The sequence below is a fragment of the Mytilus edulis genome, chromosome 3 (genome assembly GCF_963676685.1).
Source record: "Mytilus edulis chromosome 3, xbMytEdul2.2, whole genome shotgun sequence".
NCBI classification, from domain to species: Eukaryota; Metazoa; Mollusca; class Bivalvia; order Mytilida; family Mytilidae; genus Mytilus; species Mytilus edulis.
The window spans coordinates 45,862,980-45,883,263 of NC_092346.1; the positions used below are offsets into that span (position 1 = coordinate 45,862,980).

The window sequence follows — 20,284 nt, forward strand, 5'->3', positions numbered from 1 at the left end:
AGAAATGAGATGTAGTGATGGATGATTAATAATTCAAGCTTATAAAAGAATATTTGGCAACTGAAATAATTATGACAGGTATTTTTACTACAATTTGTTTATTGTATATATAAAAGAACAAATAGTACATGATTCTACAATTTTTACACATACTTTTACAGTCTATTACATTTTCTCAATTCCACAGTACAATTTGTAAATAGATGCGATTCAGTATAATTCAACTGTATTTCTTAATAACTGTATTTCTATTAAGAAATACTTTTACTGACTTTAGACATCTCAGCTGCCCAAGTTTGTTGTCACATCTGTGACATGGGATGTGACATGGCATGTGTGACACATGTTTTTAGATTATCTCTACTTTACTGCAATAATTGTTATTCATGATGAAAGCACAGGGAATGCATTCTGCTTACTGACCACTACTTTCTGGTGCTGGTGAGATATGTAGCCTTTGATCTTATTCTAAAATAAATCATCAAAGAATAAGTACAAATGAAACTGGAAAATAAAATAAATACACCAGACTTTAGAGTTATTAGTCCTGTTCATTCACAGGAACTTATGTCATAGATGTGTTAACACAGTAAGATGAACACTTCTCTATTATTCTATTGAATAAGTGGTACAATTGAACCATATATTTTTCGTGGATACTTAATTTTGTAAAAAAAAGAATTAAATGTATTTTTGTAGATATTTGATTTTGTGGTATTCACAAATCTGCATATAAGCCTAACGAAATTTTGTACTTAGTTGAACATTCAAATTCAGGGTTTACCTATAACAGCCAAGGGTGCAAAACCCCCATGGGTAGTCAAGGTCATTCAAATAAAAACTTGTCATATAAACACGAAATTGATGCAAATTGGTATCCAATGAATAATAATGCATCCACAGTATTATTGATATTCATAAAAATAAATATATAAGCTACTCTCCTTATCTGAGTAAGTATGAAACAGAATACAGGCTACTTTCATAATCTAGAACTCTTATACTAGTAATTCAAAATTCATGATATATCAAAGTACACTGCCTATCCAAATCAATCGATTTTCATTTCATTTACTCTTGATACCTGTTCCTGTTTATTTTAAATTGTTTTTGTCAGTCTGATCAGCTTTGATATAACGAGTTCCAGTTTTATCTTTGAAAATGAGGATGAGAATGTCTACAATAAATCTAAACGGACATAAGCTAATATTCAAATTTTTTAAAAATAGTCTACTGTCCCAAAACACAATTAGGACATAATCACTAACCTATGAAATGGATGTGACTATCCTTTGAAATTATCTTTGGAAAAGTTCAAAGCTAGGTTTATTTTTTGTGAAGTAAGATGTGATATCACATTTATTTCATATCAAACTACTAAACCTGCTTGTCAAGTATGAAATTGAGGTCTTACCAATTGTTTCACCTAAATTTGAGTATAAATTCATATATTTTTGTATCCTGTAGAGAAGTAACATTATAATATACCAAACCAATGTTAAAGCTCAAGTCCCACTAGACCACGATCTGACCAAACTCACCGCAATCCTAAATTAATGCAGATGGTGGTGAGGTTGCAGTATGAGCTGCATGAAATCTTTTATTTTCATTGTTTTCACGATGATACTACATCCTCATTACGCTTCTACAATGATCCCGCTATGATTATATTATGTTCTCACCATGCTTTTTCTATGATTATCATGATCTTACTACGCTCATCACGTTCTCCATACGACCATACCACGAGTTATCCAATTGTAATATGATCTTACCACGCTTCTACTGTGATTATAGTATGTTCTTACCTCAATTATAAGTATACCGCAATCTTTCTACTTTCTAAGTAATAACGTCAACATCCTTGTTCCATATTAATACTGTTTTATTCCTTCTATTTCTGATTAATACGTAGATTTCTCGAAGACAACTTAATCATGCCAACAAAATCTACCAGAAGGACGGCATAGGCTAGAATCGTACTAAGGTCTTGAACAGCGCGGTGTAAACGTGGTATAGTCATGGTGGAAGCGTAGTTGGGTTGCAGTTAGAATGTGATGGTTGAAGTGAGGTCTTAATAATGTGGCTGTGAGATCATAGCGAAGTCTCTCCAAATAGAATCACGCTTTCGCTACGATGGTACAGCGACTGCGCTCTTACCACGTCCTTACTGCTCTTCTACTACGCCATGATTTCGCCACAACCGCACCAGGATTGATTGATCATGTTCAAAGTAAGCCATGCTCATCAAGATCTTAAAGACCTGACCACGACTGTGAGAAGACCTTACTGCGATCCTGTACTAAAATCATCAAGATTTGCATTTTTTCACAGATCGTAGTGTGATCGTGGCCTAGTGGGACTGCGGTATAACCTTAAACCAAACTTCTATAGATCATGCAGAAAAATCAACAGCTGTCAATGACTATATGGCCGATTGTTGCACCATGTTGATATTTTGTCTGTACATTACAATTTTACAACCTTAGTGAACTAACAACACTGAAGTTAACCAGCCCCTTTTCCCTTGTATTGATATCAATATGTTAATTCTTTTTCATCTTTTGTTTTACCATGGTGGTGTCTGCCCTCTGTCTGTTAACAATTTTTCATCCACTCTTCCCTTAAGCATTTTTTTTCAAACTAAAACTTTTAAAGGATCTGTTTTTTAACATGTGAAAATGTTAACAAAACTGATCTTGAACTGACAAAAAAATGAACCAGGCTGCTCATCCACACTGTGTTTGTAAAACAACATAAGGCTTTAATTTTTTTATAAACATGTGTGTGCTTCAAGGAGAAAAAAATTATGAATGTTTTAGCTGTCTATACATACTGACCTCATATATCAAGTTTGCAATTATGCATGCTGTTTCATCATTGTCTATATCATCTACCTAGAACATAAAAAAAAAAATTGTTGGTCAATTAAAACATGTCATTTCAAATGATACATATATTTTATCTAATACTGTGGAATAATTTATTTTCGTGGGTACCAATTTTCTAGGATTCAGGAAACTTTTCTAGGATATTTGATTTTGTGGTTTGCCATATATATACAACCTAAGAAAAAAATTGATATTTATGGTTTTCCGGTACCCACAAAATCCATGAAAATAATTTGCAACAAATATTAATGAAGTAACAGTAGTTAATGGCATGAATCATTGTTGTACAAAAGTTATTAGAAAATTATGTAATTTAAAAAAAATGCAATATTTAATATTTTCTTTCCACATTTTGGTTTAAAAACTTGTTGTGATGCGAGTTTTTTTTTTAATCTGCATTGAATGCAACAATAACAGCAATAAGACGAATTTTGGATAAGAGCAAAGTCTTAAAAGACATTAAGCAATTAGAATGTATATGTTGTAGTGTAAAGCATAATACAAAGTATTAAAGCAAACAGGAAGTAGGTGTCTTACAGGTCTGAAAACAACACACACATTTCAACTCTACACTTATTAGCTTCTGACCAAATATGAAGTCAATCTGTTTGTTTATATTAAATGGATAAATGTTTGAAGTAAAATTTAAAGTTTATTCAACATATTGACAAGGTGATGGCAATACATGTATAGGAACATATTATTAAACTGGAAAAAAAAAAGATAACATAATCTATCACATGCTTCTAATGGTTGAGGAATGATAATGATGCTACGGTACTTAATGTGCAGTGATACATGCATATCAGGTTGAGTAGGGTGAAGCTCATTTCAAGTATCAAGAAATTTACTTTAAATATTATATCTTGAAGCAGATTCTTTCCCTTATCAGGCAGTAGAATTGTTTTGTGACAATAAGGCTCAATTTTAAGAGATAATAATTTGTGGTTTTTAATCCCTGTTGATTTTAAAACAATGTTTGGTTTAGATACATATAAAAATTATCAAGTCTTTTGCCTTCCAACATACACATAGCCAAAACTAGATTACAAAAGTTGAAAATGTTTGTTAATTAAGGCAATACATAATTTTTACTTTTCAGCATTGCTTTGCACTGCAGTGAACCAGTATGTATACCAGCATACTTCCTAAGTAATTTATATAAAATTATTATTTTGAGTTTCAAGAAAGTCCTCAATTGAGAAACAACTTACCTGCATCATTCTCAAAGCTGCTGTAAAGGACTCTATTGGTAACAGATGTGTCTTTAATATTAAATATCTGCAAATAGAATCCAATGTGTTGTACAAAGCATAAAATCAATTCAAAATAGGGGAAAGTCCATTATAAAATCAAATGCCTAATGCCTATAAAATATCGATTCATGTGATATCCCTGTTTTCCATCTTCATTTACAAAGATAACAAGGGAGGAAGTCGGTCAAATTTGTATTCACCAACAAATTGCACCAAAAAAGCTCGTAAGAATAGCCAGGAGTTATCCTGAATGACATCTGTGTCATTTCAACCATGGAGCTATGTGGTCAAGCCTTTTTAAAATAATTTCAACAGTAATCACTGAGATTAAGAATTTAAACCCTAGAATTAGCAGATGTGTTTGACTCTGATTTAAATGATTTGAAGTTCAAACTTTACTGCCCAATGTTGTGGTCTTCTTTTGGTACTCAGGCTTCCTCCACCAATAAAAATGGTTATTATGATATAGCCAATAATGCTGAAAGTGGTGCTAAACACCAACAATCAATCAATCATGTTACCCATACTTTATTATAACACATATTATTCATTTAAGAAATAATTGATGCCAGCTATACTTCATTGTAGTTTTAACATGGGTAGGCATTATATTCGTGATTATTTTTGCCAGAGCGATAGCGAGGGCTAAAATAACACGAATATAATGCCTACCCATGTTAGAACTAAAATAAAGTATAGCTGGCATCAATTATTTCTATTCTGATTAGGACAATTACAGTAATTTCTATGTTCGCTGTGTATAAGTGTACAGTATTTGTGTAGGATCTGCCATCAACCTCCCTGTGGATTTTTATCCAACTAGTTCAAACCAGTTTAATTTCGCAAAGTTGTATTTCTAAAATTCAAAATTGAAACAGAAATTAACAAATTTATAAACTTAAACAATATTTGTGTCACAATATAACAGAAAAGTTATAGTTCAACGTCTTTTTCTTTGAGGTCAATTTCTGACATGCACATTTTCAAGTCAGTTGTCAATGGCGGTGGACGCACAAGGAGAATCGGGTACAAATGTAGGTCAATCTTTATTTACTAAATTAATTGTAAATGTTCCGCCGGTTATTGTAGCATTGGTAAATATGTTCATATCTGATAGAGGATTCCTTAATAAAGTTGTGCTGACATTCCAGACTTGGCAGGAGGGGCCCTTTGACAGAGATTCATTTATAATTTCCGGTAGTCCAAATAATAACGACATCTGGCAAGGCTATTTCTACAACGGCGTCCTAGAAAAACAAGAGTGCACACGCTGAAATGTCTCGCCTTCTATACTAATCATTGATATTATGTTGATAGTCCTAAGTATAAAGCTAAGCTTTAATACAACTGTCACATAAACTTAACATTAACCAAGATAACTAAACAAAGACCAAGGAACCTTGAAAATGAGGTCAAGGTCAGATGAACCATGCCAGGCAGACATGTACAGCTAACAATGCTTCTATACAACATATATAGTTGACTTATTACTTATAGTTTAAGAAAAATAGACCAAAACACAAAAACTTAACACTGTGCAATGAACCGTGAAAATGAGGTCACGGTCAAATAAAACTTACGCGACTGACCTAAAGATCATAAAATATTTCCATACACCAAATATAGTTGACCTATGGCATATAGTATTAGATAAAAAGACCAAAACTCAAAAACTTAACTTTGACCACTGAACCATGAAAATGAGGTCAAGGTCACATGACATCTGCCCGCTAGATAGGTACACCTTACAATCATTCCATACAACAAATATAGTAGACCTATTGCATATAGTATGAGAAAAACAGACCAAAACACAAAAATTTAACTATAACCACTGAACCATAAAAATGAGGTCAAGGTCAGATGACACCTGCCAGTTGGACATGTACACCTTACAGTCCTTCCATACACCGAATATACTAGCCCTATTGCTTGTAGTATCTGAGATATGGACTTGACCACCAAAACTTAACCTTGTTCATTGATCCATGAAATGAGGTCGAGGTCAAGTGAAAACTGTCTGACAGACATGAGGACCTTTCAAGGTACGCACATATCAAATATAGTTATCCTATTACTTATAATAAGAGAGAATTCAACATTACAAAAAATCTGAACTTTTTTTTCAAGTGGTCACTGAACCATGAAAATGAGGTCAAGGACATTGGACATGTGACTGACGGAAACTTCGTAACATGAGGCATCTATATACAAAGTATGAAGCATCCAGGTCTTCCACCTTCTAAAATATAAAGCTTTTAAGAAGTTAGCTAACACCGCCGCCGCCGCCGGATCACTATCCCTATGTCGAGCTTTCTGCAACAAAAGTTGCAGGCTCGACAAAAATAGCCTTGCTAGACGTCATAATTATTTGGACTATACTTGCAGTAGCTGAACCCTGTAAAGTTGATGAAAGGGCACGCCTTTGTGCATCTGACGATTTCAAATGCTGTATTACATGATGATTAAAATTAATACTGAGTGACAATCTTATTGCATTTGTAAAATGGATTGGAAACCTTGGTGGTATATTGGTAATTACGCCTATATTTTTTTTTTTCTTATAGGAGAATGGGGTTCGATTCCCTGCTAGGGTCAATCCATTTTATCATAAATATGAAACAATTTTGTCATTTCAGTACAACAGTTATAATTAACATATACTTTATTTTATATTTTATCGTCAGATCATATGTTTCAATGAAATTATTATATACATGCCTTTTAACAGGATAGATGAAACATGTTTTTCAGAGGGAGGGTTTTTGAAGTTAGAACAGCCAACATGAACGTTGCGGTATCTAGGTCAAATATGTCAATTTCGAATTTTTGTCATTGTAAAAGTATTAGTAACAAAATGTGTATCATTTTAGTGTTTGAAAGTGTCCTAAGTTAATGAAAATACATTAAATGCGTATACCAATTTGATAAAATTCATTTTTCTGCCGTAGTCAATATATGCATGTGTTAACTAATTTTATTGGATAATAAAGTATGGTTTCTTTACAAAGCTAAAGAAGCATGTCATATTAGAATTAATATTTACATGTGAAAATCAAATGCTCCAAACATTATTATAGTATATGCACACTTTGATCCTTAATGAAGATGAAAATGTGAAGATTATTTTCTATATGATAACAATTTAACAATAACTATAAGTTTCGAAGTTTGAACAGTGTTACAAATAAGGATTAGAGAGTACATTTTTCAGAAAGGATTTAAAAGAGCCAATTTAATCTAAATATCCGTAAAAATAAATCATAACAGAAATAGATTTTTTTAACTGAAAATATAGAAAGATTAATTTTTTTAATTCAAATATAAGGGAGATAGCTCTTAAAATGAGTCTTTCATAGGAAAGACTACAGGTATCTCAGTTTCAGAGGCAGATTAAGAGGATGCCCAAGGTGTATCCCTCCCTCTTTTTTTGTGGGAAAAAATGTTGTTAATTATGTAGGGAATAGACAAACTGAGAGATCACCATTGAGAGGGAACCAAACAAGTTAAGGTTTGGAACCAGCAGTGACCTTGTTGTCATGTTCATAATAATTGTACTTCTTAAAATTCAAAATTTTGTGATAATTTATTATTGTTATTTTTGAACAAATGAAAAGATTAGAGATTTGAATTACTGTGGTTTTAAAAAATGCAGTAAACAAATAATGATTATAAAACTAATAATTATAGCCATTACAAAATTTCCTTTGAATATACAACTACTCTTGTAATAATGCATACATGTGTACATGTTGAAGTCTGTACTTTGACTTATAATGGTTTACTTTTACAAATTATGACTTGGATGGAGAGTTGTACAACTTCTTATTATATCTACCAATCTAAAAATATTTACATGTAAAATTTTACATGTTACAAAAATCCTTATTTTATGCACCTTTTGACTATTTATAAAGTATATACAATGAAGATGATTTGCTAACAAAAACTATTTTATTATAATCATAAGTTTCAAAATTTGAACAATATTACAAATTTGATTAAACACATTGTTTTTATAAAATGTTTAAATGTGATAACACATCATCCACAATATTTAGTAAAAATAAATAACTCAGCAAATGAAAGTTTTTCACCCAAACCATAAAAATATTAAATTAAGTCTTTTTAGTAAAAGGGAGATAACTTTTTAATAGTAACCTCCCACAAAAAAAACCCTGCAAAAATTGCAATTGATATAGAAAAATTATTAATAGTAAAAACTTAATTTTTACCCACATTACAAGTGTAATCACATGCTGTTCTGACATGACAAAAGATTAGTAACTGGTAATTATTGGTTCTTAAACATCCAAATGGACAACATATGAACAATTTTGGATCAAAACTCTTTGTCTTTGATGTTTTTTCTCAAGTAAAACAAAAAAACAAATAAGAATTGACACAAATTCAAGTCTTCAAATAAAAAGCACACAAATACGCTGCAAAAATTGTAACCCTTCAAAATGTTGTTGCACAGGAAATCTATTTGGTGATTTTCAAAAGAGTTTTTCAGATACTTTGTTTTCCTACAGAGATTTTCATGTATACTTACACTTTTTTAAATAAATTTCTGTAGGTGATTATCTTTAGTTTCTCCAAGATGAGATATATACCACACTTAATGAAAAAGGTTTCATTTCTTTGAAGAGCTTCATTCAACTTCAACAGGTTACCAGTGCTGTAATAAAATGATACTGTAAATTCAGAAATTATTGCAAGGTCTTTATTAATGCAAATAATGTGACTGGTTGAGTATAACATTAATTAAAAATAACATTATAATATCAGATACTTATGTCTTAATAAAGATTTTCATAAAATCACAATAGTTTAATCACACTTGTTTGGTCTTTCAAAATCACAATTATACATGCACAAAATAATTTCTGAACTTACAGTAATTGAAATTAAGATTCATATAACCCAAGCTTAATTTATAGCATTGTCTAGGTATGTGATAGACTTCATTGATTGCTTAAGAGTTCTTTATGAATAAAAAAAATTAATATGGGTATAACCAAAATGAGACAGCAACTTTACAACAACAAAAATCAAATCATCTTTGTCTCTTATTTTTGGTTCTAGACTTAAAGCTTACTATGCCCTAATGATGGGCATTGCTCCATGTTGAAGGCCATACACTGACCTATCGTTGTTAACTTCTATTATATGTCATTTGGTCTCTGGTGGAGAGACTTCTCATTGGAAATCATACCACATCTTCTTTTTCTTACTTTGTGTTGTCCTTATACTACTTCAGATTTTCCACTTTTTGATTTTTTTTTTAATATTAAAATACTTTTCTAGTTTCAGAATTTTAATATAAAACTACATCTTCCTTCCCTGCACTTAATTTTCTGTCTTATCATCACACAATACACGGATGACCCATCGGAACCATCATTTTCTATGTTCAGTGGACTGAAAATGGGGGAAAATCTCTAATTTGGCATTAAAATTGGAAAGATCATATCATAGGGAACATGTGTACTAAGTTTCAAGTTGATTGGACTTCAACTTCATAAAAAACTTGAAGCGGGACAGACTGACGGATGAACGAACGGTCAGACGCACACACCAGAAAACATAATGCCCATAAATGGGGCATAAAAATATCTATATTTCAAGATATCGTTCTTATTTGTTTTAAATGCACCACAAATCCAAACTTCTTGATTAATTTTTTAAAAGCAGTCATTTCTGGGAGAGGTCTTACCTGACACTTCTAGCAACATCAGCAAACTGCATTAAATCATATTTCTGTAATACTTGAGGCTTAGGCATTTTACCCTGAAATACATAATGAATTTTTAATTATAGACACATAATATTTACATTATGAAAGGGAGAGGTATGACATAGCCATTATATTGCTACTAAGCAAGACCATGAGGTATGAACTCATGAAAATCTGTCTTGACTTCATTACCAAAAACTGGTGATTCAAAAGATGCATAAAGATTGTAAAATATTATATCAATTAAGCACACATATCATTTTGTAACAAAAACTTCAAAATAATATTAACTTGATGTCATTTCCCTACTATATTTGATTATTGCGACTGAAATAATTAAATGTTCAATTATTGAGCAATAAAATGTCATCTTCTTGCAGTTAGACGCCCCCTGGCCAAAAACAGGATCATCGATTGTGTTGTTACTTTGAAAGAAAAATTGACATGTTTGACAAAAAAATAGTCAGCTACCGTCTATTTAATGAATTCATAACAATGAATACAACATGATTTTAATTCATTGATCTGACATGGTCTTAACAATTACTAGTTTTAAAAGATAAAAAAACAAATGAAATATCTATATAGGCTGTTACAAAGACAGTTCCCTTAACTTACAAATAACCAAATTTACAACCGTACATGTATTTTGATAATATTTGAATAAATTTATTATTATTAAAGAAAATTAAAACAAGTCCTATTTCCTAATTCTTAGCAACAGGTAATAAGTAAATTAAACTCATTCTTTTATTCTTACCAACAACATCTTAACAGGTAATAAGTAAATTAAACTCATTCTTTTATTCTTCATGCTTCTTTTATGACATCTTTCAAAGGCAAAAGTTAGATATTCTTCAGCTGTAAGTAAAAACATTAAGTTTAAATTTAAATAATCAGAACACTATGTTACTAAATAGCAATGTTCATGTATCTATAATACTAAAATAACGAGGTCCAATTTGTCAGCCGTCATGGGGTAAAAAACGACAAATCAAAGAATTCAACTTTATATGTAGCTAATATAGGAGAATGATGTTGATTAAAAATTACACCATTTCAGTCCCTTTTGTTTTCCACATAATAAATACTGCCAATAATTTACAAGTTCCGGGTCGAATCCAATACCAATACCAATAGTATATTCACCTGTTACCTAAACCTCATCTGTACTTTCCAGTCTGACAGACGCACCACCAAATGGTGTATTTAGGATTTGCTATAAACACGGGTCATAATCACAGGGTTGACACTTTTAAATTCTATCATTGTCGCATTGTTTCCTATTGTAGTATTTTAATCAGTATGACTTTAAAAGATGACAATACAAATATTAAAAATCAAGACTTAAAATAAGGCATATATATAGGAACAGTTTCTAATTTGTTAGCCGGCATGATGCAAAACAGGGAAACAAAGAATTCAACTTTATTTATAACTTATATTGGAAAATGCTGTTGATTAAAAATTACTCCATTCCAGGCCCTTTTGTTTTTCAAAATAGTTAATATTACCAATAATTGATAAGTTCCAGGTTGATGGTTTCAAACAGAAAGATTTTGAAAGTAAAGAAAACTGTTCATCTTATAATCAGCATGACTTTATCAGATGACAATATCAATACTAAATATCCAGGCTAAACTAAGGCTTACACACAGTTATATACTTTAATTCAGTCATGGACCAGAGATTTCACTGGTGTGTTCTAGTGTTGTACTATAAATATCTTTGATATTCATTTCAGCTTAAAGAAGATTTTAAAAAGGCATCATCCCTGCTGCATTAGTTCCTATCTTGTCTTCGTAAAAATGTCAATTGAGGACAGATATGGCATTTACTGACTGAGATGAATATAACATTTTTGATATGGTTTCTTATAAACTGACCTTTTTACTTCCAGTTTTTTCAGGGTTTTTTTTATTGCATAACTTGGAATACTTTACTATCAGTGGTAACATGTAGTGATTTTAATTTGCAGTTATTTTTAGATACTCTATATACTCATCTGCTTCTTTAACTTATCTAAATATATTCATGATAATACCAACCCTGTGAGGGTGTGTACAAAGGGATCAGATAGGAAAATTTTCAAAACAATGATCAAACTGTCAAAGGATATCACATTTGTTTTTGAGTTGATTGATGTTCAAACTTGACCAATTAACTCACAAATGCTTTTGTTTAAACACTTTGTAACTATGATTGTGATATGTCATTTAATAAATACCTGCTTTGTAATCGCTGTCAAACATTGCCTTTCTTCCAACATAATATCTGAAATTAACATTTTCCTCAATTACAAAATTACGTAGTACATGTATAAAGTGTCAAAATGGCCTGCTTACATAATTTTTTTTTATAGTTCATCATCTTAAAGATTATTTTTACAATTAGTATAAAAATATACACAAATTTTCACATAAATTACAAAAATATTGTTTGGACAAAACTATGGCAGTTGCATTCACACATATGTCTATAATTTGTATGAAAGATGTCAAATTTTGCATCATTGATTTCTGAAATTTTATATAAAGTGTCTTTAAATGCTCCAATGCATTTTTTATTTCTGCAACATGTCGAAGATAAAAAGATACAATACAAAGTTTCTAACCATACCTGATTTCAACTACTCATCAATACTATTGCCTACATCTTTTTTAACATTAGACCAATTTCAAATAAAATTGAGAATGATAATGGGGAATGTGTCAAAGAGACAACAACCTAACCATAGAGCAGACAACAACCCAAGGCCACTAATGGGTCTTAAATGCAGCGAAAAACTCCTGTAACAGGAGGAGTCCTTCAGCTGGCCCAAAAAAAAATATGTATATTAGTTCCGTAATTATGGACGTCATACCAAACTCCAAATTATACACAAGAAACTAAAAATTAAAAATCATACAAGCCTTGTTTCCAGTCCAAAACTTAACTATTTGTCCGATAACTGTACCATCTTCACAGCTGTTCATAACAATCTTAAGTCTTACTTACTTAAACGTAACTTGTTGAGACAGAGAGAATCTGTTTTTCATTGGTAAACTGTCTATAGCTCTAACAAGTGGCTTACACAAGTGTAATTTGTTTATCTGCAATAACAGAAGTATGTGTTTACAAAACTAAAAATTTAATGCATTTTTTAAATTAATAATCTTTTTTATTTCATCAATAATGTAGTTATAGAATGATATATATTGCAACTGACAAAGATGTTTATGTGAATGTACACATGTTGAATAGTGTTTTAAGGAATTGTATCAAAATTCCATGCTCCTCCCAAAAAAAATGCAGAAAGTGTGAGGATTTTAATTTTTAATCATTTTTCATGCCTTTGTAATTTTTGGAGAAAGTTCAATAACTTCATAAAATATTCTCAGTCTGGTTTTATGGGCAATCTGAAATTTTTCTACTGAAAGATTGCCTAGCTTGTTGTTCGGTGTGAGCCAAGGCTCTGTGTTGAAGGCCGTACCTTGACCTATAATGGTTTACTTTTATAAATTTGTTATTTGGATGGATAGTTGTCTCATTGGCACTCATACCACATCTTCCTATACCTATTAACTTCATATTTTATACAAAGCGTTTTTATCTAGATTTGGATTCTAAACAGATCATATGACTAATAAAGGCTATTTGTATTTATCAATATTAAATACAAAAATACAAATATTAATTATTATAACCAGCATGATTGGAATAAACTTATTGCACCAATAAAGGTTTTCATACTCACCTTAAAGTATATTTTAAACAGCTGATTAACAAGATTCAACATTCCCCATTTCTTGGAATCTTCTACAGATGCTCGACTATATAAAAAGACATAAACAAAAAATTTGAAGTGAGTTTTAAAATGAGAACTTCATTAGATATACATGTACAGGTGTATAAGATTTTCATTCATTCAAAGTCTTGATTTGAACTTTATGTCTAAAATTATTTCAATAGAGGTAAATAGTTATTATTCATATCATTTTCATAAATACACAATTTCTAGCAATGTATACCGGTAAAGTAGTTGCAGAACCATAACGCAATATATATATACCTAGATATTCTCATAGAATTTGATTTGCACAAATTAGACAAACAGGATAATTAAATGTTTCATTGAATATAGGAATTATAAATAAACTGACATTTCTTAATATATGCAAGAATCAGAATTAATGGAATGTATATTTTTTTCACAAAAAAAACCCCTCCAATATATTTTCTATAAAGAAGACAATATTTGTATGCATTCTCTGAAATCACAATAATCTTGAATTTTTGTCAATTGTTCAACACTTGTTATAATAAATGCCTGAAAAATGTTATGAATTTACAGAATTCAAATTGGATATCCAAAAAAACAAACTACTGTAGCATATCAATTATTCATAACTATATCATGTTTTTCAAAACTAATCGAACCCAACCATCTAAGATGTATAAGCTATTCAAGTACATACTTGTCACTGGCACAGACTCTAAAACAGCCCATGATAAGATCAGCAGCTTTCTCTAATCTGTCTCCCATTTTACCCTTTCCTTTGTGTACAGCTTGTATATCTCCCTGAAAACAAAGTAAAATTTAATAAACACAAAAATATATGTCTAAGTAAAGCAATTTCTTATAAATATAAAATTATTATCTGATAGGTTCAATTGGAAAATTATTTTGCTCTCGTAATTAAATTAAAACAAATATTTTACAGGTGTTTTTTTTTCTAGTAGATCTTTTGAGGATATTTCAACAAAAGTTTCCAATTTTTATTTGATGCTGTTTTGTCTGAATTGTTTAAAAAAAAAATCAAAAATTTAGAAAAGTAATTAGCTTTAATTAGATACATATTGGTTAAACTGGCATGAAGCAGATTTGTCAAACATAATTTCTTAAAAAAGCTATAATCTAGTTTGCTATAATTATTGTTATAATTGTATGATACTTACACTGTTGGCAAACAATCTCAGATCTATAAATATATTAAACATGATAGGCAGGGACCAGTTTTCATCCTTTTGACTCTGAAATATCTTGTTGAATGCTCTAATCTAAATTAAGGAATAAATAAATATAAAATCTTGAGCAAGATTGAGCACAAACAAATGTATATGCTTTTCAAAAATCAAATTACTTTTTTATTTAGTCTTATCTCTTTTGATCTTATGTTTGGTCTCATTTTAAATGTAATTACTAGAAAATTCTAATTGTACGATTGTCAACTCAAAGTCAAACATTTTAAAATATCATATAATAATACACATGAGTTATATTTTTTGGAATTCAGAAATATAAAAGATGTCTGTTTGAATAACAGATCCATGTATTCATATAGAAAGCTAAATTCCAGGTGTCACAGTAAAAATTATGAAGTCAATGAAGAATCATAAGATCGAAGGACAATGCTTGTAAATTTGTGATAGTTTTCATCTTTTTAAATATTCCTAAAAAATAATCCACAAAGTTTTTGTGAAATAGTACGTACACAATATACATTCAGTATCATTTTTAAAAATTTTAAACATTGCAACTCATTTATGCCTATGTTGAAGATCTTTTCTACTGCTAGATGAAAATCAAAAACATATTTTTAACAAACATGTTCCCCTCTTATTGATAAAACAACAAGTTTAAAGAAGGATACTGTGCAACAACAGATTGGCAGCCATATGCTTCAATAAAATCATGATTTGAAACAGCCCAGCAACATCTGCAAAAATAAAATGAAAAATCTATCAAGAACTCTTGTCTTTTTGGTTTTTCTTGTTATGTAAATGACAGTATTTAGATATTCGTACATTGTAGTAAGTACTATGATTATAGACAATGTCATAAAAATATGTATATAATTATTTTTGAGGCCCTTTATAGCGTGCTGTTCAGTGTCAGCTAATGCTCAGTGTTGAAAGTACTGTCATGTATAAAAGATCTAACCGTAAATATAAATGCTACATATATACTTCAGGAATTAATTTTCATGGCAAAATCAAAATTTTTATGAGTACCTGTATTGATAAATTATATGTGTGTGTTTGTAACTTTGTTTGTTTTTAATTTGCTTTGTCCTTTACACTTCATATTTTTTTCTAGACTAACCTTAAATGAGCAGCAATCATTTCATCAAATGGACTATCAAAAACTCTCTGGACCTGAGATTCTGGATGCTCTACCTGTAGTCGAGGATTTTGAATATGTGGATGTTGGAATGACAGTAATTCCTGGAAAAAATGTCAAACAAAATATAATAAATTGATTGCATAATGGTTCATTCTGTTCATTGGTTAATTTTTCTTCATTATTTAGCTGTAGATTTTTAAAAACTTCTGATTGATTTTGGTACTTCACCATAAAAACTATGGGTACAGTACATTAACAAGTTCAATAAACAGCTGTGCCATGAGCGCATGATACACCCGTTATTTTATGCAATAATCATAAATTATAAGTTTCTGAGATACGGTGACATGTGAAATGAAAACACACCTTTTTTAACAAAAAACTTATTAACTCTTAAGTAAAATTTTGAATCATCACCAAAAAGTATACAGATCTTAAGATTATTATAACTAAGAAGTGTGTAAAGTTTTAAACAATAATCATATATTGTCTTTGAGATACAGCACGAAATGTGAAAACACATTTTTTTTAACAAAAAAACCCTCAATAACTCTTAAATAAAATCTTGAATCATCACCAAAAAGGAAACAGATCTTACGATTAATATAACTAAGAAGTGTGTAAAGTTTAAAGCTATAAGCATAAATTGTTTTTGAGATAGGGCGTGACATGTGAACCCTCCTTTTTTACAAAATACTCAATAACTGAAAAATGAAATTTTGTATCATCACCAAAAAGTATACAGATCTTAAGATTAATATAACTAAGAAGTGTGTAAAGTTTTAATCAATTATCATAAATTGTTTTTGAGATACGGCGGGACATGGGAAAAAACACACCCCTGTTTTATTTAGAAAGTCCGGTAACTCAAAAAGTTTTAATCTAATTTTCATCAAAAAGTATAGTATACAGATCATTTGACCATCATAAGAAACAACAATATCAAGTTTCATGAAATTGGGATAAGTCGTTCTCAAGTTACGGTGCAACATGTTTACGCCGGACAGACGGACGGACGCCGGACATTTGTATACCATAATATGTCCCGTCAAAATTTTGACAGGCGTATAAAAATTGACTAATTATTGATAACTTTAAATAATTTTTCTTCACATGCACACATGCAAAAACTAAAATGAAATTGAAAAGAAAAGAGTAATGAAAAACTTTAGCTAATGTGCAAAATAGGAAAAATACTTTTCTCATCTTGTCTAAATTTATTTATCAAAATCTATTTCACATTAACTTTTTTCATTTTCAACATGTTACATGTAAAAAAGGGACATATTCTGTTAACTATTGCTCAGAAATTGTTACAAAAATAGATTTACATCTAAAATCAATAACTTACTGCTGTTTTCAACCCATCTCTTTCTTGTAAGGCATCATCTAACTAAAAATAAAGATACTTTGTCATTATCTCTTATATTGAATATTCTAAGATGGTTACATATAAACTGTTTAACATTAGGCATGTTTGTGTAAAGCCAAAATTCTAAATAAATCTTTTCCAGCAACAAATCTTAATGTCATAAATGTGTGGTCACTAGAAGCAGTTGTGAGATAATCTATTGATCACTCTCTGATCCCTATTTTGAACCTTTTGTGTTTTCATTAGTTTTTCAATGCTTTGAAGCCAGGAATGAAGAACTATGAGGAAAAAAACCAACTGTATGGAAGCAAATTTAACTGACACTAGCATGACTAGCTATACAACTTATTAACATTTTTTTAAATATATGTAGAACATTTAAACATTTGGCAATTCATATGGGGACGAAGTCCCCTATTACAGTAGAAAAATCAATAAAAAATAAATCGGGAAAACCCTGAAATTTTCATTGTACTACTAAACTCAAAATCGTTCAAATTCTTTTTGTCCCTTTTTTTAATTCCCACATTTGCCCAGAATGCAGAAATCAACTTCCTTCTTCAGGTCTCGTTGTGTAGTCTAGTAAAATATTGGAACTCAAGGTACACAATACCAATATTTCATTTTTAATAATTCTTTGTCTTTGATATAAATGAACGTTACCTGATGCATTGCGTTTCTTTGTTTACATTGAACATGACGTCATAACTTAAATAACTCACAAGTAAAATCACTTACAACAGAACCAAAATCGGAAACGTTACAGTATTTACGTTTTTTTTTTTTTTTAACAAATATCTAAGTCACAAAAAAAATAATTCATACAGACTTCTTCCCCATTCACAGGTTATGCCTGCCTCATATTAACAGTCAGCTTACAGTGTCAGTTGTCAGTGATCATGGTGATGGTCAAGTAGTTTTTGTTCCATTTTTTAGAAAAAATTGTTGTCTTTTTGTTTAAGGTTCATCATAACAATTGGACAAATATGGCCGTATTTTCACCTCAAAAACTACTCTGTGTACAGACTTACCTGTGCTGTTTGGAAAGTTTTAATGCCTAGCATCCACTAGATATATAAAAGTTAAATGCATTTTGTGTTAAAGAAAGATAAAATCTTTTTTGGTTTTTGCTGGGCATTTTTTTCCTTTCTGCAGAAGGTGTAAAAATAAACAAACACCTGCATTACTTTGATACTGTCCACTCACTGACTCAGACGAACTCTTTATCTCAACTGCAGTTGTGAAGATACCTCTTGTCCATGCCAATTAAGAATCCGGGTCCGTCCGCCCTGATTCTGGTTCGCCCTAGTTTCTGTTCGCCCTAATACCTGTTCGCCTCGAGTCCGTTCGCCCTGATTTTATTTTTTAGTATAGTGTTGCGTTGTGTGTATATAATTGAATTTGGTGAAGTCAGTCTACAATTTGGTCGAATATTTACAATATTTTTAAATGTGAAACAACTGAAGACTTGTTGTCTTCAAGCTGCTACGAGGATAAGTTTCTGTGAATTCAAAGACTACAAAATATTTGACATAAAACAACTAAAGACTAAGTCTAAATTTAACTTTATTGATACATTTTAACAATATAAAAATATTCAGTAACAGTTATACAAGATCAATTCCGAACTGTACTTCGCACACCTTTATTTCCTAAACGAATATTTAAAAGCACTAATATGAATTACTATAAGTGAAACAAATACCAAAAACACAGTCACACTGCTGTACATTGATCACTTGTCATCAGTGTTTTTACCCATCCAAGCTGACTATTTTATTTGAGAAAAACGTTATTTTCATTATTAATCCATCAAAGACAATTCATATAACAATCAGTGATATCAAAGATTTCAAATGATACCTTATAATCAGCAATCAAAATTCAATCAACAGTAATTAAAAGTAATTATAAAATAAAGTGTAACAATGCAGCCAAGAACTTTATTTAATTAATATAAATTTGGCAAATATTCTGTATTTAACTTTTAATAGATATACATGAATTTCAATATATAAATATATATATATATTTCGTTCGTTAATGTAATATATACATATCATAAATAAAATGAATATAGGGCGAACGAACCCAGGGCGAACGGACTATCAGGGCTAACAGACTCAGTGCGAACGAACCTAGGGCGAACATGTAATCAGGACGAACAATCCCGATACCGCCAATTAAGGACAATCAAAACAATACAAACCGTTTTTTTACCTGAGGGAGCATCTCATAGTTGTACCACAACTTAGTCAATTTTCAGAACTTTTGCACGAAGGAAAAATCCAAAAGAGATTTTATCTTTCTGAAACACAAAATGCATTTAACTTTATTATATCTAGTTGATGCCAGGCATTAAAACTTTTCCAACTGCACAGGTAAGTCTGTACTCAGAGTAATTTTTGGCATGTAAATACAGCCATATTTGTCCGTTTGTTATGATGAACCTTAAATTGTTTAGCCATGTTTTTTATGTCTTGGACAACTTTGTCAGCACTTTGTCTTTCTTATATATTATATATCATGTATAATTTTTTACTCTTTCTTTTTTGTAAAAAAATTGTTTTCCAGTTTAAATATAAACAAGTATATTTTAAGGAGCAAAGTGATTTTTTTCATTTCCTATAAAACATAAACTTACTGTTTGAAAATACTGGTTCATTGACCAAGTTGCCATTTTCAATGGCCAATAAATGTTTACAGGGCTTAAAAATCAATGCAACCCATGTGAAAATTGAAACCGGAAGTTTTGATTTTACAAGGATAGTACTGAACAGATAGTATCCTCATACAGCTTCCCACGTCTTTGCGACCAATTTTGATAGTTGTTTTTGTGATACGGTGTTTTCTTTATGTATTCTTTATAAATAATTTAAAACTAGAAAAAGAAAATGAATCACAAATAACACAAATTTC

The 20,284-nt window shown here is 30.4% G+C and overlaps 1 protein-coding gene across 1 annotated transcript; it reads right to left on the minus strand.

Annotated features, from left to right (window-relative positions):
- Positions 1 to 81: 81 nt before the first annotated feature.
- On the minus strand, positions 82 to 20,142 carry LOC139516620 (PCI domain-containing protein 2-like). Its single transcript, XM_071306819.1, has 15 exons — positions 20,010 to 20,142; positions 17,345 to 17,386; positions 15,973 to 16,094; positions 15,521 to 15,586; positions 14,826 to 14,922; positions 14,345 to 14,448; positions 13,624 to 13,699; positions 12,885 to 12,979; positions 12,115 to 12,161; positions 10,648 to 10,748; positions 9,867 to 9,940; positions 8,703 to 8,828; positions 4,106 to 4,172; positions 2,841 to 2,897; positions 82 to 468 (listed from the first exon to the last, which is right to left on the minus strand). Exons 1-15 carry the CDS (start codon positions 20,043 to 20,045, stop codon positions 385 to 387), a joined length of 1,194 nt encoding a protein of 397 aa, XP_071162920.1. The 5' UTR covers positions 20,046 to 20,142; the 3' UTR covers positions 82 to 384.
- Positions 20,143 to 20,284: the final 142 nt, after the last annotated feature.

Coding starts and splice junctions, on each gene's coding strand:
- LOC139516620 (XM_071306819.1), bottom strand. CDS start 20,045: ATGGCAACTTGGTCAATGAACCAGTATTTTCAAACA. Junction 13,700..14,344: donor AGAGTCTGTGCCAGTGACAA/GTATGTACTTGA, acceptor CTTTTTATATAG/TCGAGCATCTGTAGAAGATT. Junction 10,749..12,114: donor TGACAGCGATTACAAAGCAG/GTATTTATTAAA, acceptor TTTTACTTACAG/CTGAAGAATATCTAACTTTT.